Source organism: Typopeltis vanoorti, chromosome 17 (assembly GCF_054136105.1).
Source record: "Typopeltis vanoorti isolate ZY-2024b chromosome 17, IOZ_Tvanoo_1.0, whole genome shotgun sequence".
NCBI lineage: Eukaryota > Metazoa > Arthropoda > Arachnida > Uropygi > Thelyphonidae > Typopeltis > Typopeltis vanoorti.
In genome coordinates, this window is record NC_143565.1 from 109,614,699 (window position 1) to 109,638,416 (window position 23,718).

The 23,718-nt window shown below is 36.5% G+C and overlaps 1 protein-coding gene across 1 annotated transcript in view; it reads right to left on the bottom strand.

Annotated features, from left to right (window-relative positions):
• LOC150097770 (m7GpppX diphosphatase-like) overlaps window positions 1-23,358 on the bottom strand; it is a 49,178-nt gene extending 25,820 nt beyond the window's left edge. Inside the window, exons 1-3 of the mRNA XM_090406985.1 lie at window positions 23,043-23,358; window positions 19,876-20,021; window positions 3,965-4,189 (exon numbers count right to left, since the gene is read on the bottom strand). Coding sequence (XP_090263111.1) covers window positions 3,965-4,189; window positions 19,876-20,021; window positions 23,043-23,358 — 687 coding nt within the window. The remainder of the gene's footprint in view (window positions 1-3,964; window positions 4,190-19,875; window positions 20,022-23,042) is intronic.
• Window positions 23,359-23,718: the final 360 nt, after the last annotated feature.

Genomic DNA, 23,718 nt, shown 5'->3' on the forward strand with positions numbered 1-23,718 from the left:
TAACTCATAATGGCAGCTCATTTTTATCACTTCATGAGAGAAATGAGAATTGGAAGTGTGTCATGTATTGGAGCAGGTATGGAGTGAAAAGGATCCTATAATATTGCTGTGAGAGTAACGAGAAGAATTTTGAAACATGAAAGCAGATATTTATGAAGTCTTTCATAAAGAAAGAAACATGTTTAAAAGTTATTATTATTATGGGCAACTCCAAGGAGTCCTTAGACTCATTGAGGGAGACCTTAACATCATGTGAAGAACAACTATTCAACATTCACACAATATCTATTATACTTCGCCTTGAACTCATTCACACTCATGGCACCCACAACAGACTCTGGCAGCTTATTCCACTCATTCACCACTCTCCAAGTAAAAAACCTAGCTCTAACCAGTTTCCATGGATGGCCCCTAGTGCTCCCATCACCAGTCCTGTTCTCAAAAATATCCTCTGAATTAATCTTATAGAAACCCTTCAGTAATTTGAATGTCTCAATCATATATCACCCCTTTTCCACCTATCAACCAATTTCTGTAACCTACAAATCTTCAACCTGTTCTCATAAGGTTCATTCCATAGACCTATCATTTTGGTCACTCGCCTCTGGATCCTCTCCACTCCTCCCCATCAAGAAGAAACCTTAGAGCCCAAATCTGGGCACAGTAGTCAAGATGGGGTCTTATCAAGGCTTGATACAGAGGAACAATAACTTGCTTGTCTCTGCTCATCAAGTATTCTTCAGTAACCAAGTGATTTGATGAGTTGATTTAGCCACTTTTGCAATGAGCCCCCTAAACTTCAACCTCCCTGTCCACCAACACTCCCAAATCCCTGGCCTTGTCAATCTCCTAGAGTACAGTTCCACCAATGTGGTATACTGCTGCTAATCTTTTCACCCTAAAATTCATAACCTTATACTTTGCTACATTAAACTGACATCCATTCTTCTTAGCCCGGTCTTCCAATCTATCCAAATCATCCTGCAAAATTTTGACATGTGCATTCACTATTGCTCTACCCATCAGCAAACAAACAGTTCCTCTCAGATCCTTTCCTATATCGTTAATGAACAAATTAAAAAGTAGTGGTCCAAGAATAGAACCCTGCGGCACACCACTAGTCACAGGCCATCTTTTGGACTCTACTCCTGAATAAACTACTCTCTGATATCTCTCCATCAACCACCCTCCTATCCATCTCACCAACCCTATATCCATCCCCATATGCTGCAGTTTACTGATTAGAATTCCATGTGGTATCCTGTCAAACGCCTTAGCAAGATCCAGTAGAATCACTGTAAACCCATTACCCTTATCCAGTTCAAGCGTCACTGTGTTATAAAATGAGCAAGTTACTGAGGCATGATCTACCCTTAACAAAACCATGCTGTCCCCCATTACAGTATTCCATTTTTGTCTATCCATTCCTGTATTTTCCTCTTGACTACCTTCTCCAAGACCTTGACAACAACTCCTGATATGCTGATCAGTTGATAATTTGCAACTGTTTGGGATTCTCTTTAGCTTGCATGGCTAATTTTCTTTCATTAATCCGCTTTTGCTTTTTTTACCACACTCGTTACCCTTCTGGCCTGTGCTTTATACTGTTCGTGTGCCTGCAGGTCACCTTTCTCCTTAAATTCCCTACACAGTTGTTTCTTTTTTTGCAGCTCAAGCTTAATGGTGTTATTCATCCATTTAATCCCTACTTGATTTACTATTCGGACTCTAGGTATACAGTCAGCCATTATCTCCTGCAAACACTCCTTAACCATCTCCCATGCACTATACATCCAGCCCTTGCAGTTTTACATGCCAGTGCACTGAACCAAGCAATCTCCTAAGCTTGTCATACTTAGCAGCTGGGTAATTCCACATGTACCATGTGTTAATTGAAAATTCCACACATTTAGCCACCTCCCAGGTCAAGACCCTATGATCACTCTCACCGATGGTGGCAACATGGTCATATTCATTACAGTCAAATTCTCAGATGCAATTACTAGGTCAAGCACTCTCAAACCTCTAGTGTTTTCCATTACATGCTGTCACAGATAGTTAGCCCTTAATAACTGCATAAAATCCATTTCCTTCCTCCCATGTGTTCTTTCCTCCTTCCAATCAATGTTACTGTAGTTGAAATACCCCATAATAATTATCCTCCTTCCACTCATTGCTTCTATTTGCTTATGCATACTATCTCCACCATCTATTCCATCACCTGGTCTATAGCAGCACCCAACAGTATATTTTGTTCTGCTAGTCTCAATCTCACACCAAATAGCCTCAAATGTACTCTTTTCTCTATCCTGCAGTTCAACTTCTATTCTCCTTGGCTGCAGTCCATCAGCTATCATCAATAACACTCCTCCCCCATTTTATTATCTCTGTCCCCCCGAACACACTATACCCCCTCACATTCTATCCCACTAGCTACTATATCATCTTCTGTTATCAGTTATGTTTTGATAAAGACAAAACAATTGTTGGGGGGGGGGGTATGATAAGTTGAGTTTTTAATTACTACAAAGAAAAAAACAGTCTTTATGCAGAAAGAAAAGTTCTAAATCTTAAAGAAGATAAAAGGAGAGAAAAAAAGTGAAGATTATGTTATGACTTTTAGAGAAATTCTGCAGCTAAAACTGCAAGTGTATTGTTTATTGTGCAAGTGTTTTGGCAATTCTTTAAAAAAGAATGTGGGCAGTGATCTTATGGATTGCAGATCTGTAAGTTTTATTTCTAACTTTCTGGAAATAAAACTTCTCTAATTAATTCATCAGCAGCTACCCGTGATCAAATAAATTGACAGCGAATGATACAACATGTTTAGGGGGGAGAAAAAGGTGTAAATTATGCAATAAAAAAAAATAATAATAATAAAAATACACACACACACAGAGTCATCCCTCAACTTGCGTCCATTCGAGTTGCGTCCGTTTGAAGATACGTCCATGATTCCATAAGGGAATAAATAACATTTTCGACTATACTTTCGAACAAGATGCAAGTGAACATAAAGTAAAAAGGTTTCTATTAGCAACAATGCACCATGTGCAGTGGCAAGTCAAGTGGCAATCGAGCAGGCAAGTGTATTTTTTTGGAATTCTGGTTATGGGAATACTTTGGTATTCCCATGACCATGACAATGAACCTGGTAAACATCAGGGAGAAAGGGAGGAGGACTGTTTATCTTTCATGGATGGTAACGAAGAGATTTTGTTGGTAAGGGAAAAATGTAGAAACTGTATCTTTTTAGGCTCTTAGACTGTCTCAGAAATGCCTGTGATATATGGGATAGGGACTCACTGTAGAAGTTCAGGGTTCTTGAGGATGGGCTTGTAAGTATCCAGGATGCATTTAAACTTCTTTGAGGTGAAGCCATTTTGTAGTATGATGCATTTGATGATGCTCAATTCTTGTTGGAGAGCTTGAGAATTGGAGCAGATATGCTCTGTTGAGCAGAGATTTGAAGATGCCTATTTTTTGAGATGGATGATGTGCTGAATCTTGTTGAAAGTAGTGGCCTATGAAGATAGGTATATGGTGATCAGATATAGCTAGTATACCTGAAGGGGTACGGGAAGCAAGGACACCTAGGAAGATTAATTTTCCATCCTTTTCTTTCTCCATGGTGAAGTTGATGCAAAGGTGCAGGCTGTTAATTTTGGTTAAAAAGGTAGGCAGGATATTTATGAGTCTGGCCAGATGGCCAACACAATCATCCACATATCGTACTCAAAAAGGAAGGTTGGAGTTGTATTTAAGAGAATAGGGAATTCTTTTGTTACAAAAACAAATTTTGAACCCAGATCTTTCCCATAGAATGGGCAAACACTGTTGAGAGCCTTGCAAATGATTGTGGCAGGGAGTGCCAGTAATCCTACTGGTCGATAATAATAAGAAAATGTTCATGATTATTATTAAACAAAAAAGTAAACATTTTTATGATATAAGAGAAACTTACAGTGCCATTTTCTTTAATGTGTTTCAACAAGGGAAGATGTTCTGAATTAAGGTCCCTCAGTGACCGAATACCCCTTTTATGTGCTATTGCAAGAAGATGAAGATCATTAGTTTGCTGTCCATTCCACTTCATGTCAGGTAACAATACAAATCCTAATGAAGGATCAGAATCTTCGAAAACAATTTTTTCAGCTTCGCACTTGTGATCGAGTATGTTATAAACCCACTTAAAAAAAAAAACACAGTTAGCAATCTACTATTTAAAAAAACATACAAATAATTTATTTTACACAAAAAATTGCTCTGGAAAACAATGCAAAACAATAAATATAGAAACCTAAAATTTTATTCCATTATCACACTAGAAAAGTTAGCTAAATGAACATGAGCAAGACTCAATGAAGAATATTCTGTCTGTTTCTTTTAAAATATTGCCTGCTAATTTCGTTCATTTATTTTACATCAATAACAGTTATGATAATGCTAAATAAGTCTGAAGCTGCTATGTAAAACAAAATTAAAATCCTACAAACCTTGTTTTTCTGTTAGATTCATCTGCTATTTTTGCCACTCTCCAAATTCAGATAATCACTCTAATATTTTTATAAGACAGGAACTGAACCCTCTAAAATAAAGAGAAGTGAATCTAGGACAGAGAGGGATCATCAATCAACTCATTGGCCTACATAGCATTATGCATTTTTAGACTTTTGGTGCACCACTCAACATGTGAGAGTAATATGCATACAGGGATATGTACCTGCATACAGGGAGGGATAGGTTGGGAAAGATTTAGGATTTATATTGTGTTTTATTTTGTACTAGATCACATCACCTTTTTCCTTCATCTCCTCTTTCCTTTGAGGGAATTATCAGATTTCCAAGTGAGTAGTCTTAAGCAGAAAAATTCACATAGTTTTTTGAAGGTGGAGAAGATTAGGATATGAAGTTCTTGTGCCAGTAAAGGCTAGAGATGTAAATCAGCTTGTTTTTGCTTGGAAATCTGAAAATTCCCCTCAAATGAAAGAGATGAAGTGTTATTTTACTTGCGTGTTGAAAAAAAAAAATGTTCTGATACCACTGAAGTTGAAAATGTTGTCATCACTTAGGATGTGACAAGAAAATCAATGTTTAAGGCACTAGTTTTAGAAGCCCAATGTGATGTGTTTGATCACTACAAGGTTCATCTAATTAAACAAATAGGAATAGTATGCACTGTTTTTAATAAACCAAAAACTAGGAGGAGGAAAGGTATGGATGAAAGTACAAAGCCCTTGGAGTAGTCTGGCATTGGTGAGGCAATCTGGAGAGAGGAAGCCATTCGACATGATAAACAGTAAACAACCAGACAGGAAACTGCCAAACCATACCAGACTGTGATCTGGTAAAGTAAGCCTCTGTTGAGGAATCCATACTATTCATCAACAATTACTTGACAGATCTCCCTTCAGATGGTGAGAAGTTGACTGCTAATGACCTTCTATGCTGTAAGGTAGGAGCCACTTATGTATTAAAGATTGTAAAGATAGTACAGGATCAGTGTTCATTTTGGAGCACAAGATTTGAGTATAGTTATGTACCTGCATACAGGGAGGGATAGGATATTATAGAGAACCAAAATATTTCGTGGAATCTGAGCATAAGGAATCGTCTAGTGTCTCTCTAGTGAAAAACTGGAGGAGGAGGCAAGCAATGAGTTGTGCTTGATATAATCCTAGACAAGATTTGATCCCAGATCTTTCCAACCATAGGTCTTCATTGATACCAAATAGGCAATGGAAGCTCTGCTTCCTCCCATCCCCAATCATATACACCACCACTTCTTCTTTATCTGAAAAACACTTGTAGTGCTCAAAAATTCTAAGCTGTTTTAAATACTGATCCTGCTGCCATTCTTCAATAGATAACTTGGGTGACAATGAAATAGACTTACAATAAATAGGTCTCCTGTAATGCTACCAAAACATCTTGCTTCTCACAATACTGACTTCACTTTTCTTTAACTTGGATAAAATCTAGATTTCTCTCTCTCTCTCTCTCCAGTATGATGATTTTACTTTTCAGTCTGATTTACATTCTGTTTCTACCTTTTCCTGTAAATATTTTTCACAAGGAAGGACCTCCCACGATGAGTCTTTTGACTCCATGGAGGCCTGAATAATAATAATAATAATAATAATAAAGTATCACTCCACTGACCTGGTTTCCTTCATTGTACTTTTCTCCAAAATATTACAATCTGCAGCTTCTCAAGAAAAATATTGTCAAATTGGCAACTCTCATCCATTCACCCAAGGACAGAATCTGTTCTTTATCACATCCAGGAGTCTATGAAGTGCCCTGTTTGTGTGATCGAGCCTACTATGGACAAAGAGGAAGAACTGTGGATATCTGCCTCAGTGAACATAAAAAATACATCCAGCACTATTGCAAGTCAGATCTAGCAGACTGTGCCTTGGATACTCCTGCATACAGGATCAATTGGAAAAAAACAAAAGTACTGCACAGAAGTTGTTATAAGTCAGAGAGATTGTTCTTGGAATCAACAGAAGCCTTGAAACATACTCCAAACCTCAACAAGTATGGCTATATAAATTTACCAAAGATTTGGGAGACAGTCATCTTAGGACCTACTTAATACCTGGGTTCTCTGGGTTTTTTTTTTCCAACATAGATGATGCCTAATTAGGACTTTATTCTTTGTGTTATATGTTACAATTCTTCAAACTAGTCCATTGTTATACTGGATTGTTGTTATTTTGCATACTGTGACAAACTGTTTTTGTTCTCTGAAGATGCTGGATAGAATACCAGTGAAATAGGCATAAATAGTTATTTTCTTATCAGTCTGTGTTCTCATTTATAGCATTAAAATTAATCAACTTGTATGACAAACACATAAGCTTTTCTACACATTATAATTCAGTATGCACGATTCCTTAACTAACAGCTATAATAAATTTGGTATGAAAACCAGCAATCAAAAGACAAAGAGTATGGAAATTGGCAGAACGCTGAAAACACGTAGAACCCATGGAACAACCATTTCATCTGTTAGGCACAATTTTTAGTGAAGATGGCAAATTAAATATGGAAACAGACAATAGAAGATCATAGGGTCAAATTTCAGATGATTGGAGTAGAGTTATCATAGTACCCATCTATAAAAAGAGAAATAAATCAAATGTGAGAATTACAGAGGAATTTCATTATTGAATATTCCATGCTAGATTTATGCAAGCACACTTGAGAAAAGGCAAGTAAAAACTAGAAGAGAAACTTGGAGAAGAGTAAGTGGTTCAAGCTAAATAGAGGTCAGGAGCAGATTGACTTTGTAGATCTGAAAAAGGCATATGATAAGGTACCAAAAAGAAAAGAGGAAAGTGTTCAAAATGCTACAGTTATAGGGTTGTGGTGGTACATTTTATAAAGGAATACAGTATGTTTGATTTGTAAGTCAGCAGTTAGAACTTACGTGTGTAGAGGCTTAAGTGCTGTGAGGACATCATGTTGGAGGCTTAATGGATTTTTTTACAACACTCAAAAAGAATTACAGAAAAGCAGATAGAAGGAACTGCCATGGGTTCCCCTCTCTCATCCCCCCTTGCCAATTTCTATATGGAAGATTTCGAAAAATGAGCCATAGACTCAGCCCCACTCAAACCTTCTATCTGGCTAAGATATGTAGATGATGTGTTCTCTATTTGGCCTCATGGCCCAGACACGTTAGACTCCTTCCTCAGTCATCTCAATAGTCTACATCCAAGAATCCAGTTCACTATGGAAAAGGAAAAGAACAATTGTTTACCCTTCCTAGACACCTTAGTCACATGCCTGCCTAATGATACACTTACCTTCACTGTATACAGAAAACCCACACACACAGGCAGATACATTCACAAACTCTCCCACCACCACCCCTCTCAACAATATGGCATTATTAAAACTCTTACCAAGAGAGCCCACAATCTTGGTTCCAGTGGAACCGCCCTCACTACTGAGCTTAACCACATACACAGCACTTTCCTCTCTAATGGCTACAGCGATCACAGTATCAAAAAAATAATCAAATCCTCCCCCATTCCCCGTTCTTCTCGTCAACAAGATTTTAAAAATGCCATCACCATATCCTACATCCGTGGCACATCCGAAAAAATAGCCAAGATACTAAAACAGTACAATCTACACACAGCATATAAGCCCCACCGCAAACTGGCTACCCTTATCCGTTCTACGAAAGATCAGCTCCCTCCTCTCTCTCTGGAGTTTACAAAGTACCCTGTTCCTGTAAGCTGGCATACTTTGGACAGACAGGCAGATCAGCATCCATCCGTCTAGAGGAACACAAGTCTTACATCTTCAAACACAACTATGGCCATTCAGGCTTGGCTGACCATGTTTTGGACATCACCCACAGGGTATCATGGAAGAAAACCACCATGCTCCACCACAGCAAATTCAAGAAAGAGAGACTTTTCTTAGAAGCAGCAGTAGCTCTCAAAAACCAACCAAATCTCAATAAATATGGTTGCATTAAGCTTCCGAAGATTTGGGAAACACTCATCACCAGAGTTCCCACCTTACATTCCAGGCCACCTACTACTGCCCTTAGAGGGCGCTCTACCTAGATAGGACATTAGTGTCACCCACGTGGTTGGGCTTAGTATTGTTTGTTATTTGTGTATATGTTACATTAATTGTTTTTGTAATCCCCGTAGATGTCCTAGTGACTAGGACGAAATATAGGAAGTATTAAATTCTATTTTAATTCTTTTTGAGTGTTGTAAAAAAATCCATTAAGCCTCCAACATGAAGTTAGAACTTAAGGAGGTACAGGAAGATGGTTTAATGTTAAATTAAGTGCAAGACAAGATGCACATTATCTTCACTGTTTTTCATCATCTATATGAATCACATTATGAAGGAAAGCAGCATCAGGCTTAATATAAAAAATGGAGATATTCAATTCAGCTCTCTACTTTATGCAGATGATGCTGCATAAAGCATAAACAATTACCAGCAGAGGTCTGCATGATTCCTTAACTAACAGCTATAATAAATTTGATATGAAAACCTTCAATCAAAAGACCAAGAGTATGGAAATTGGCAGAATGCTCAAAACATGGAGAACCCATGGAACAACCATTTTAGCTGTTAGGCACAATTTTTAGTGAAGATGGCAAATTAAATATGGAAACAGACAATAGAAATGCTAGTATGGTAGGGAGTCAAGTGAATAAATTCATATGGAATAAGATACAAATTAGCCAAAACACTAAACTAGCTATATACAAGACAATATTCAAACTAATTTTAACTTTTGAGTCTGAGAGCTGGATTAGTAATAAAAACACTTGATCAAACACTGAAGACCAGAGATAAGAGAGTTCTGAGACAAATTAACAGAGTGAACAGATGGTATCAATGACAGAATCATATTAAAACTGAGGATATTAGGAAGGCACCATACTGTTAGCATTTAGGAATGTGTGGGAAGAGCTAATCTCAGGTGGTATAGTCAGAATGAGAGAGAAAAGGTTAGTCAAAATTAGTCAAAACACTAAACTAGCTATGGAGGCAGAGGGTTACAAGTGGGGTCCCACAGGGCTCAGTACTAGGACCTATATTGTTTAACCTTTATATCAATGCCATTGCCAGTAGATTGCAAGGGGATATTCAGTTGTTTGCGGATGATGCGAAGCTGGGAAGGATTATTAGTAATAGTGCAGATGTGGTAGCCCTGCAAGAGGATTTAAATAAGCTAGATAGATGGGCAAATGAATGGGGATGTCAGTTTAATGCAGCAAAATGTAAGGTCTTGAGGTTTGGGAAACATCGATGGGATGCTGCATACTCTAAGGGAGGAGTTATACTGTAGGCAGTAGGGGAGACAAAAGATCTGGGGTTGATGATTGATAGAAACCTGAAGTTTAGGGGACATATTGCAAGGGTGGTAAAGGTAACACAGAGGATTGCTGCAATTATGAGAAGGACACTGACCCGCAGAGATAAGAGGGTTATCATTCCGTTGTATAAGTCTCTGATCAGACCACACTTGGACTATTGTTCTCAGATTTGGTCCCCAGGATTTGAAGGGGATAAATTAACTGTGGAAAGGGTACAAAGACGGATGACAAAGATGGTTTCAGAAGTGTACAAGGATAGTTATGAGGATTGTGCTAAGGGAATGTGGACTGCAGAGTTTGGTGAATAGAAGAAGGAGAGGTGATATGATTGAGACTTTTAAACTGTTGAGAGGTGGTTACAGGGTTGACACTGGGGAGTTCTTTCGCTTGGTTGAACAGCGGGAAGGAGTGATGACAAGAGGCCATCCCTGGAAGTTACGAAAGGAAACCGTGAGCAAGAGAGTAAGGACTGGTTTCTTTGCGTGGAGGGTGGTTGAACCATGGAATGCATTGCCTGATGGAGTGGTGGGAGCGAGAACGGTTAATGAGTTTAAAGAGTGGTATGATAGACTGTGTTTCTTAGGCGGGACCTCCCCTCGATGAGTCTTGACAGACTTTATGTTCTTAGGAAGGACCTCCCACGATGAGTCTTTTGACTCCATAGAGGCCTGAATAATAATAATAATAATAATGCAAGACAATATTCAAACTAATTTTAACTTTTGAGTCTGAGAGCTGGATTAGTAATAAAAACACTTGATCAAACACTGAAGACCAGAGATAAGAGAGTTCTGAGACAAATTAACAGAGTAAACAGATGGTATCAATGACAGAATCATATTAAAACTGAGGATATTAGGAAGGCACCATACTGTTAGCATTTAGGAATGTGTGGGAAGAGCTAATCTCAGGTGGTATAGTCAGAATGAGAGAGAAAAGGTTAGCCAAATAGCTATTTGTTGCCAAGGGTAGCAGAAAAAAGACCCAGAGGAAGATCAATATCTAGGATACTGATCTTCCTTTAAGACTGTAAGAAGATTTGATGATATAATCAAATTGTTGACAGTCAAACTAGAGCAGATGGGGTTGGATATTAGATTAGTGCATTGGATTGGAGACTGGCTATCTGATAGGTATCAACAAGTTGTGTACGGGGGGAGCGATATCCAGGAAAAGGAAAGTCACTAGTGGAGTGCCTCAGGGGTCTGTTTTGGGGCCATTACTGTTTAACTTGTATATTAACGACACAGGTGAAGATTTGGATGGGGATATTCAGTTGTTTGCAGATGATGCAAAGTTGGGACAAACCATGAAGAATAGTAAAGATGTTGTGGCTTTACAAGAAGACTTGAATAAATTGAGTGATTGGGCACGGAAATGGAGATGCGAGTTCAATGTTGCAAAATGTAAGGTTTTAAAATTTGCAAAACAAAGATGGGATGCAGAATTTATGCTTGGTGAGGATATATTGTTGGAGATGGAAGAAATAAGAGATCTGGGGTTGACAGTGGATAAGGATCTGAAATTTAGGGGACACATAGCCAAAATTGTGAAGACAACACAAAGGCTTCTGGGAATGATGCGGAGCACATTGACATGTAAAAGTAGGGAGATTCTTGTTCCGTTGTATAAGGCTTTCATTAGGCCACACATGGACTATTGTGTCCATCTTCAGAGAACAAAAACAGTTTGTTACAGTATGCAAAACAACAACAACAATCCAGTATAACAATGGACTAGTTTGAACAATTGTAACATATAACATATAGCATCATTTGGTCACCTGGTTTTCAGAAGGATGAAGAGATGTTGGAAAGGGTCCAAAGGCGATTGACTAAGGTAGTTTCTGACCTCTGGAATGTCAAGTATGAGGAAAGATTGAGAAGAAGCAACTTGCAGAGTCTGGTGGACAGGAGGAAGAGGGGAGATATGACAGAGACCTACAAGTTATTAAGGGGTTATAGGATCAATGCTGGAGAGGTTCTACAGAAAATAGTGGGAGATTGGGGGAGAACCAGAGGTCATCCCTGGAAACTGTATAAAGAGAGTGTGAGTAGGGGAGCAAGAGGCAGGTTTTTTTCGTGCAGAGTTGTGAACGATTGGAATACCTTGCCTGAGAGTGTGGTGTCTGCAAGGAGTTTAAATGTGTTCAAGGCACGGTATGATGAGCTATGTGTGTGTGATAAAAGGACCTCCCAGACGAATCTTTGACTCCATGAGGTCTTGTGGTAATAATAATAATAAGAGTCCTGACATAAAGATTAATTTGAAGAAAAATTACTGATAGGAAGCTGGTAATGATGTAAACTTTTCATGTAGCACTATTATAGTATTCTATCTCTCTGAGGGTACACATCAGGAATTTGATATGATGATGCTAATGCCAGAAATGATTTTTAAATTCATGTTGTGGTCTAATGGAGGAACGTGTGGCATCTGAATACTAATAATTAAAAACTAGATCATCGTTATCAAATTCCTGATATACCCTCAGGGGTGTACAGGATAATTATGATAGTACTACATGAAAAAAAGTCAAACTTTCAATCAACAACTTTCTTCTAAATTAATCTATCTGTAAAGACTCTAACATTATCAAATCTCATATTTCTGTCATTTAAGGCACATTTTATACTGTTTTAATTTATCTACATCTTGATCTTCCTCTGGGTCTTTTTCCTCACTACCTGGCAAAAAACACTTGTTTTGCTAATTTTTCCTCTACCATTCTATTTAAGTTACCATACCACCTGAGATCAGCTCTACTAATGCATTCCTGAATAGCAAATTCTTTCCTAATATCCTCATTTTTAATGTGATGTTGCCATCAATGCCATCTGTTCACTCCACTAATCTTTCTCAGAACTCTCATATCACAGGTCTCCAGTCTTTGATCGGGTGTTTTATTTCTAACCTAGCTCTCAGATCCATAAGTTAAAATTGGTTTGAACACTGTCAAACACTGTTGAACACTGTCTTGTATATAGCTAATTTAGTATTTGGACTAATTTTTTTCTTATTCCATATAAATTTATTCAGCTGACCAGTTTACTAATTCTGTTGTCTACACAGTGTGCCTATTAAGTAATGAGACAATTATTGTATCAAAACAAAGAACTATATTTAGAATTGTCAGTTACACAGATTCAAAATAATCTCCCTCCAACTCCACATGTTTATATCTGTCATACAGGTATTTGAAAGTATGGTGGAAGTCTTGAATGGGAGCCTCCTTCAGTCTCTGGGTCACATCGCACAGGATGTCCTCAATGTCACTAAAGCACTCCCCTTTCAAGGCACACTTCCTCTTTGGGAAGAGGAAAATGTCTGCAGGAGCCAAATCTGGTGAATGGAGTGGGGAATGATGTTCAATCACACAGATTGACTTTGAAGCTAGAAACTGCTTCACAGGCAGAGCATAGTGTGTGTTGTTGTACAGTTCTTTCCCGACATGTCGCATGTGATGTATAGATGTTGCATTACTCCTAAATAATACTGACCATTCACTGATGCTCTCAGAAACAGATTTGCAGTGGATAATTCCAGCAGCATCAAAAAAAAAACACTGACCATTGTTCTTGACATGTGAAGTTCCATGACAATCAAGCTGAAGAGTATTTTCATCAATTTTCATGTTTAGGAGAGGTTGTTGGAATACTTTTTTTAAAGATTATCTATGGTTAATTTTCACAGTACTTAAATGTTCCGTGTTATGGATATTAGATTTTATTTTATCAGTGAATGTAAGGATTGACCTTAATTTAAATTACTTAAGCTGAAAATGTAGCTGATCTCAAGTGTTCATCACAGCAATATTCCTTTATGATTACTAATTTCACCTCTAACAAAAAGTTTTCTTGTAATGGTACATACAAATTAGGATAAAATTGAGGTAAAAATAATTAACATGGTATATAAAGATAGGACTCTCCATAGCTCAATCGGTATAGATGAAGCACTTTGGATAGAAAGACCAGGGTTTAGGAGAGGTTTTTGGAATACTTTTTTTAAAAATTATCTATGGTTAATTTTCAGAGTACTTAAATGTTCCATGTTTTGGATATTAGATTTTATTTTACCAGTGAATCTAAGGATTGACCTTAATTTAAATTTACTTAAGCTGAAAATGTAGCTGTTCTCAAGTGCTCATCTCAGCAATATTCCTGTATCAGTACTAATTTCACCTTTATCAGAGATTTTCAACTGAAGGTGAGTTAGCTAGTCTCATACAGAAGTGGCGGATTTTTCCTCCCACAAAATCGGGCAAACTGGTCAGAAGAAGACGTGCAATTTATGCAGAAAATTCAGGATTAATCATCCAATCCTAAGCAGAATCAAGTTTATATGAAGCTAAACTTGGCTTTGACAGGCCACTGAGCCTAACACGAAAGAGAAGATGGATATAATAATGGCAAGAGGGAAAATCATGATGAGAACACTATAAGAAAATATTTCTTACAATAAATATTATGAAATTCACCTACTAACAAAAGATAATCCCAAACATCCATAGTGCGATTCAAACACACAGCCTGTTGGTTGTAAAGCAGATATGCTAACCACTTAGCCAACCAGGCAGGTAAGTTGCTTTTGTGCTGAAAACATGGACAGCTTATATTTCCAAATCATTGTGAAAGCATTTAGTTTACACATGTATATAGATAATATTTCCACATGAGGAGGTTGAATTACATTTTGCAGGTCCAAAGTATAATGAATGAATAATCAAACTAAAACAAAAAATAAGAGATCTGGGGGTGATAGTGGGTAAGGATCTAAAATTTAGGGGACACATCGCCAAAAATGTGAAGACAACACAAAGACTTCTGGGAATGATGCGGAGGACACTGACATGTAGAAGTAGGGAGATACTTGTTCCAATGTATAAGGCTTTGATTAGGCCACACTTGGACTATTGTGCCCAGATTTGGTCACCGGGTTTTCAGAAGGATGAAGAGATGTTGGAAAGGGTCCAAAGGCGACTGACTAAGGTAGTTTCTGACCTCTGGAATGTTGAGTATGAGGAAAGATTGAAAAGATGTAATTTGCAGAGTCTCGTGGAGAGAAGGAAGAGGGGAGATATGATAGAGACCTACAAGTTGGTAAGGGGTTGTTATAGGATCAATGGTGGAGAAGTTCTACAGAGAATAGTGGGAGATCAGGGGAGAACCAGGGGTCATCCCTGGAAACTGTATAAGGAGGGTGTGAGTAAGGGAGTGAGAGGCAGGTTTTTTTCGTGCAGAGTTGTGAGTGATTGGAATGCCTTGCCTGAGAGCGTGGTGTCTGCAAGTAGTTTGAATGTGTTTAAGACACGGTATGATGAGATGTGTGTGTAAGATAAAAGGACCTCCTAGATGAGTCTTTGACTCCATGAGGTCTTGTTTAATAATAATAATAATAATAATAATAAACCCTACTAACCATGTATTAGAAATCAATGAAATATAATAAAGAATTGACTACGTTCATTCAATGTAGCTATTTTTTATTTAGCATATACCTAAGGCAGATTTCTGTTTTATACAAAAATAGCCACATTGTCCATCACCTATTCTTGGCTTAAGAAAAGGTGATAAAATTTTTCTTCTGCTGAACAAAAGAAAACATCTTTTGTTCAGCAGAAGCCAGTAATATGGACTTACATAGAGCCAGTTTCAAAGTAAACATTCCATAGCATAGAGGTGCATGAAGTGATGATTATCTTCATCATATTTTTTGACATGCATGTGCCACTTTCAAATGAGGTAGCTTTATTCATATGCTGTAACTCTCACTCTTCACAGCAGTGTGTGCGTGAGAAAACTGGTGTTTAGAATGGCAGACATAGCCATCATTCTTAGTACCCGTTAAGAGAAAGTGATTTTATGGAGCATTTTGATGGTTGCAATAATGGAAAGTTGACTGATTATGATCATTAGCTGGAGTTGTAGTGTCATGATATCCCATAAGTGCATAAACAGAGCAGCACATTTTGCTGTGGGTGTGTGACAAAGTAACATTAAAACTGGTACAACAAACATTAATTTTGCTGACCAAGAAAGAATATGAGTTGTATTTTGGACGTAAAATGGTTGATCTGGACTGGACCCAGACTCTCCATGTTGTAAAGGTATGAATAGTATTTAAGAGGATAGTTAAAGAGTACACGTCATCAGTGCCACTTGTTGTCCTGATGGAATGGAGAGAGAACTTAAAATCATGCAATGAGTGCTACTTCATTTTAACAAATGTCTTAGTTTTTCAGAAAAGATAAAACATGCAGTAAAATAAACTTGCCTTCAGCAATGAGACCAGACTTCATCACATCACACTGTAAGTTCATACATCCCTAAGACAGACTGCAGAGAAAATAAATGAATGGATGAGCTTGAAAATTGTAGCACTGTTTTCTTGAACTACACCTAGGATTTCAGCTGACAAATTATGCAAACATCTTATCTGATAATCTAAGTAGAGGTGAATGACTGTGATGTGAATTTTACCAAAACAAACTAAAATCTTAAGGTTTGCAATGTTGGAATATCCATAAAAGTGAACAAAGATCACTTCATTTCAGAAGCATCAGTGAAAATTTGATCCTGCCCCCTTTCTGAGTAGTGATCATGTATTTTGCAATAATGTTAAAGTAAATGCTGAACAGTAAACATGATCCAGATGAATGGAATTTGTCTTTAAAATGCATTTGAAGCCTGTGGTTCTACACACTTTGAAAGAAATCTTTCTATGTATTCCAGTAGCATCATAATTTGCTGATATGCATTATCCTCAAGGGGTGCACAAAATACTGTGATGGAACTAAATAATTAAGTTTGATTATTATTAGTTTTCTATTAACTGTTTTCCAGTTTTCTCAAACATTATTAATTGCAATCCACCTAGATCTTAGTATTTCTTTGTGCTTTTTTCCTGCCATCCTGTATCAAATATCTGTTTTGCAAACTTTTCCTCTCCCATAATATTTAAAGTGACTGTAACTTTAGGTAAGCTCTACACACTCTAAAACCACTGACAATGTCAAGTCCTTTCTAACTTCATTGTTAATGATTCTGCCACTGATGTCATCTGCTCACTCCTATAATTTTCTCCACAGTTCTCATATTCTATAGTCTCTATTTTGATCAATATTTTATTTCTAAAGTAACTCTCAGATCCATAAGTTAAAACTGGTTTGAAGATTTCTGTATACTGCAAGTTTAATGTTTTGACTAATTTCACTCTTATTCTAAGTTGATTTTTTAAGGTTCCATTCACATCTGCACCTAATCATATGCTTTTACCAGATCAAGTGCAGATCTTGTTATATTTTCATGATTTCATTTTCAGTTATATGTCTTAAAGTAAAAATCTGATTCTGACATCTATTTGTCCTGAACCTAACTTGTTCTTCCACAATTTTTATTAGCCTCATCTGAAGTCGTTTTCTCTCCTCCTAATGGTTGGTGGGTAGCATGGGAAATTGATAGATAGTGGTCTTCTGTTTTGTGCAATTAATTTGACTGTCTGGTAACTTTGTCCATCTTTTATCACTCTTCTGAAGTGTGCTTGCCTTGAAACACTTACCTGAATAAATAAAAATCTTCCCCTACTCTTCCTGCCTTTTCACATTTCAGAGAGCTTTCTTCAATACTAAAATATTTGTACGCATGATGCATTCCTGGATATTTTTTACCACTGTTCCTAACATTGGCATTGTGTGTCCATTTCAGTTAGGTGTGCTGTTGTGACTAATGCAACCCACCCATGCTACAAAATTCACATCAGTTTGAACATATGATTGCATTTTTTATCAATGTATGAAAGTTTTAAGATTGTTTTAAGTTCTTTCTAATGACTCAAAAAATTCCTCTACTTTTCTTCCCCACTAGCATCTCTATGGGACTTAGGCACAAATAAGTCTTTCTGTTAAATTTCCCATTTTGAGGTTGAGGTTTAGTGTTGAATACTATAGCTGTTCCTTCATTTGTCATAAGTGCTAGTTTTATAGTTTCACATAAATCCTTTCTTAACTGAGAATTCCACATGTTGAGCAACCTCCCAGAACAAGACTGCATGGTCACTTTCTCTGATCAGTGGTAGAGTTGCTGCTGTAGTAGTTATGTTATTATCATCATCATCATCATAAGACCACCATGGAGTCAAAGACTCATTATGGGAGATCACTTTGTCATATCCACAGCTCATTATACTGTGCCTTAAATACATTCAAACTATCTGCAGACACCACACTCTTAGGCAATGCATTCCAGTTATTCACAGCTTTCCATGCAAAATGTTTCCTGCTTCTCATCCCCTTGCTTATATTCTCCTTATAAAGTTTCCAGGAAAGATGTTGAAAGTTTATTTTTCACTTGGTTAGACTATAATAAATTTAGTTTAATCCTTTATCCAAGTGTGAGCAAACAAAGTTTGCGCCTGAAAATATCTTCAGGACTGGGGTAAGGTAGTACAACACCGAGCAACTCGTAGAAAAGGTGGACTAAGCTGACATCACTCCTATCCCAGTATCTCCCATAATGCAAAGCACATCTCCTTGTTCTCTTCAGTGGGAACTGGTTCCACTGAAGAGGCCTCAATAAAGGTCGAAACTAGTCAGGGTAGTGGCCCTTCCCTTAATGCATAACATTATGCATATCCGCAAGGAGATGTGTTTTGCATTATGGGAGATACTGGGATAGGAGTGATGTTATCTTGGTCCACCTTTGCTACGAGTTGCCTGGTGCTGTACTACCTTACCCCAGTCCTGAAGATATTTTCAGGGGCAAAGTTTGTTTGCACACACATGGATAAAGGATTAAACTAAATTTATTATTTCCACAAAAGACCTTTTGTTCTCCCCATTTCCCACAATTTTATGAAAAACCGAGTCAACATCAATCTTATAACAACCCCTATCACCATGTATGCCTCTGTCATATCACCCCTCTTCCTCATATCTGCCAGACTGTGTAAATTGCATCCTCTCAACTTTTCTTCATACTCAAGATTCAGGAAACTACCTCAGTCAATTGTCTCTTGGATCCTTTCTATTCTTTTGAAAACCATGTGACCTGTTTTCAAATTTGAAAACAGGTCACCTGAAATTTGTGCACAGTAATCCATATTATAGATAGATCTTCTGATGCTATTACTAGACCTAACACTCTCAAAAAACCTGGACCCCTCCATCATGTGCTGTTTCAGATCATTATCTCTCAGTAACTTATAAATTCTATTTTCATCTTGCCATGTGCTCTTTCCTCTTTCCAATCTATATCCCCCATAGTTAAAGTCTCTCATGATAATTGCTAAGCCTGCACTCATTGCTAATCTGCTGATGCATGGTATCTACATCGTCCTCTGGAATCCCTAGGTCTACAGCAGCAACCAACAATATATTTTGTACTATTGGTCTTCATCTCACACCAGATAGCTTCAAATTAAAAGTGATGATTGTGGAGATCTTGTATAAGATATGCTGCAAACATATTATATGTAATATTATTATTATTATTATTATTATGTGACACCTCCAGGGAGTCCAAAGACTCATCGAGGGAGAGTGTGCCAACAGCATCAAATGATCCCCTTCCAACTACTAACCGCGCTCAAACTTGCTTGACTTTTTTCGTGAGCCATTAGTATCAGAGGCCCTACCAATTGACCAACCTTTGCTAGCAATCTATGGTAATTTTGATTACTGAAAAGATGCAGGGCAATAGAGCAATTTTAAATATATATGTGAATTCTGTACTTTAAAATTAATTGCATATCAGTAGTCAGACCCACCTAGATGAAAGTACTTTCAAGGCAAAAGAAAAATTTTCAATTTTTCTTTTCTTGTTCAATGATAATCAAAAACAAGTTTATCACTGGGAATGCTAAAACCAAGTAACTAAAGAATGCTTTGTTGTAAAAAACAACTAGGGAATGCTTTATGTTATACAACAAAAAAAGTTTTCACTAATAGAAAAGTGCTGTAAAATAATAAAAAAAAATTGTAGTACAAAAAAAATACACTAAAAATTACCTCCAAAGATAACTGCTGGTTATCAAGAAAAGGGCGGGTTATAGCATTATAAATTTCAGATGTCTCATTAACCAAACACACAGACTTTGAATGATATTTCTTGGCATGCTTCTCACTTGTTGGGTGTACAACTGTGATCTTTATTTCTAAAGGAAAATCACAAAACTGAATATGAGTTTCATTTAACTGTTTTTCTTAACATATAAGTGCAAAAACAATTATAAAATATATATATATATGTATATTTTACATTTTTTCACTTTTTAGAATGCTCAGTCTTCCTAGGATATATTTAACATTTACTAGAAGAGCAAATGTTAAATATATCAAGAACATTTTCAATTAATAATTATTTTAATATATTTAATAACTTTCAAGAACATTGTTCAAATTTGAAACAACTGTCAGTTTTGTTCTGGAACTAAAAGTTGTTTTTATTCTTAAAAGAGGCACTATTCTACAGAGATAGTAATGAAAAAGATTCCACTAAAGGGGTGCAGAATTTGGTGTACCTCAGTAAGCATATGTTAAATATCATGTTCATAATATGATAGTCCTCAATCACCAATCTATTTACTTCACTCAGATCTCAAATTATAACTAGAGACATCTTTAATGATGTCTGTGTTTATCTTTTTAGATAAAACAAGAAATATTTAAAGTATATTTCATTTAATGTCCTCTGCTGAGGGTTAATTTATGCAAAACATGTTTCAACAATAAATCAACATAGAGCAAAAATTATTCTCATGCAATACTGAGCATTTCTCCTTTATCACTATTGCTGTATTAAAGATTGATATGAATTTATTCTTTGATCATGTAAAACAGGATATAGCTTTGATGTAGGATTTCGTTGTTGTTTTTTTCACACCAGAGGTCAGGTCAGTGGAAGAACCATTGAGACATCTGTATTAATCTTTTGCAAAGTGGAAATGTTTGTCTAAACTAGCAAAAATTAATCATACAAAAATTTAATTTTGCAAATACTAATTATCCTTGAATAGGGCACTGCCAGTTACTCAGTGGTTAATTCAGCCTATTTGCAACTTTTGATTTTTTGTGTACTACTCAGGTGCACTTATTACAACTCCCTTCTGCATCTCTATTATACAAGGTTTTGCATCCATTATCTGTTCGCTTTGTTACTAATTGCATTTATGATCTTTCATCATTAGTGAAAAACTGAAAATAATTAAAGTATGGGATATTGGTAAGAGGTGTAACATCATTAAAAGCTGTACATAGGATAAGACAATGAAGCAAAAACTGTTGCTACAAAGAAATACAATTCTTTTTTCTTTATCTTATATAGTGTTATGTTTGATTAAAAGAAAATAGCATTAATTCAGTTTTGATTTTGATAAAGTTATGGAGACTATTACTGTGTTATGAATAGTTTTATGTTTGGTTAATAAAGAAAATCTGTTAATGTATTCAAGGAGTGATATGATAGATTGGGCCTCTCACAGTCAGTCTTCACACTCCATGAAGGTGCTTGTATTATAATAATAATAATAAATTTCAGTACTATGGTTACATATTATTGCAGTGAACTTATGTTACATTAAAAATATTTCTTTAAGTAACATTAAAGAAATATTATCTTTAACAGTTTATTAATGCTGCTTTACTAATTAGGCATTTTAACACTAGGAAACAATAAAAACAAGCATATAATAATGTCCTGCATGTGCATTCCCCCCCCCCCCCCAAATAAACATGTGCATGCCAAAAGTGTTTAGGTAGAGGCAAAACAGTGTAGAACAAATTATTTTGTTCAAGTCAAAAAGGTGTAAACAGTTATAATAAAAATCAAGTGAATATTAAATCCAGCATCATTTCAAAGCCGAAAGTTCTAGAAACTATGAAAGTTTCGTAAATAAATTGACCAGAGAGCTTACAGGAATACACTCGCCGGCATTTACGAATTACCCTAGCGCTGACTATATAGAAGACATGAGCGCTTGCCCAAGCGTCCATAATATATTCGCCTTTTATTGGTCCATTTTGATAAAGTTTCACTGGCCTGACAGCTGTTTCGAATTTGTTGGTTCTCCTCAGAGACCCACCAAAACTCAGAGGTGATTCTACTCTGTGACAGGCACACCCAACCGCCGAGCAGAACCGCTTACTTAGAGGCCATGCCGGAAAGCGTCTACCCCGGCGACTCAAATTGCTCTCTTTCTCTCAAGGCCAAACCTCCCGAAAGCTTATTATCATTAAGTCTCCGTCAGCGGGAAGACTCGGAAGAAACCTTAAGAGAGCAAGAACTTTCGTTCAGTAAGGGACTCAAACGTGTCGGAGAAGTGTGTTTTTCGTAAGCGAACTCTCGGTCGGTGTAAAAATAAAGAGCTATTACTAAAATAAAGAGCCAAAATGCATCAGTTCGATGATGCAAAATTATAAAAATCAAGTGGATATTAGATCCAACATTATTTCACAGCCGAATATAGAAACTATGCAAGTTTCGTATATAAAAAAAAAAAGGTGACTAGAGGTGTAAAAATGCTAATAAGATTCTTTGGGATAAACAGAAAACATAGAAGCCTATTGGCTCTTTATCTCAGAAAACATTACTTTAGGAGTATGATTTACTCTGCAAGATTTTTTTCCATTCTTGAAAAAGCTAAATAATAATAATATTAATAAAACTGGATTTAACACCAGCTATTCGGATGCAAGTTCATTTATAAGGGTAAGTGAAAGCGAGTTCTTTTATAAAAAAAAAAAGTGGCGGAGGTTAAGCCGAGAGAGAGTGACACAATTAGAGGATGTGATGTCTTAGCGCAACCCAACAAACTTTGCGATCAATTTTATTTTTGTTTGAACATATTTAAATATATATATATTTAATATAAATTTATAATTATATATATATATATATATATATAATAATAAAACTGGATTTAACACCAGCTATTCGGATGCTGGTGTTAAATCCAGTTTCTATTATAAAATCATAAAATTTTAAGTAGCGGTGGTTTTACGGGAGAGATCGTGGCCACTTATCTATAAATAATCCAAAATATGAAATATATTGAGTATTCAACAGAACTTTGGAACTACCGGTATTCAGTTATGTAAGATATTCGCGCAAGCTGATGTTTGAACCTCAATCCTCTGTTAATCACAAATGCTTTAAACAAAAATATTTTATAACTTACCGTTTACCTCATTAGGTGGTGATGCACTATATGTTTCATACACGCCTTGCTCTTGTACTTTTTTCAGACCTGTTTCTTTGGAAAGAATTTTCGAAAAAGAGTGTGTAGGAAATGGGGTTTTCTCTAATATGATAACAGAGGCTGACTCACTGTCTTTAAAGTTTCCTTCCAAGAATGCTAGTTTTTTCTCGGGTATGTCTTTTAACTTCCTCTTGATAGTAAATCCGTCAAAAATATGTGTATCATCATGAGACAATTTACATCTTTTTGCCGGTGGAGAGGAGTTATCAGAATCTTCTCCAGTCGAGTCAGCCATCTTGGGTGTTCTGAAAACAAACAATGAACTGCAGCGCCAGCGTTGCTAACCAGTTGATGGGCCATATCCCTGTTTTGGGAAAACTTTTCCCCGATACGAATTCCAGAAGTCCTTTAAATTTCCCAATTTTAATGTTAGATATTATTATTGTAAAAATTATCCGCTAGCGGATTTTAAAAATTATTAATGCTGAAAATCTTCAAGTTTGTAGAATGAATGCATTTGAGCTAAGTCGAATAAAAATCTTGAAGTTTAAAGTTGAAACTAGGGTATCTAGATAAGCATGTCCTTGAGGGAAACACGTGGATCGAGAGTTTTGTATTTAATTATAGCCTCAGAGGATATGATTGCGAATGAAAT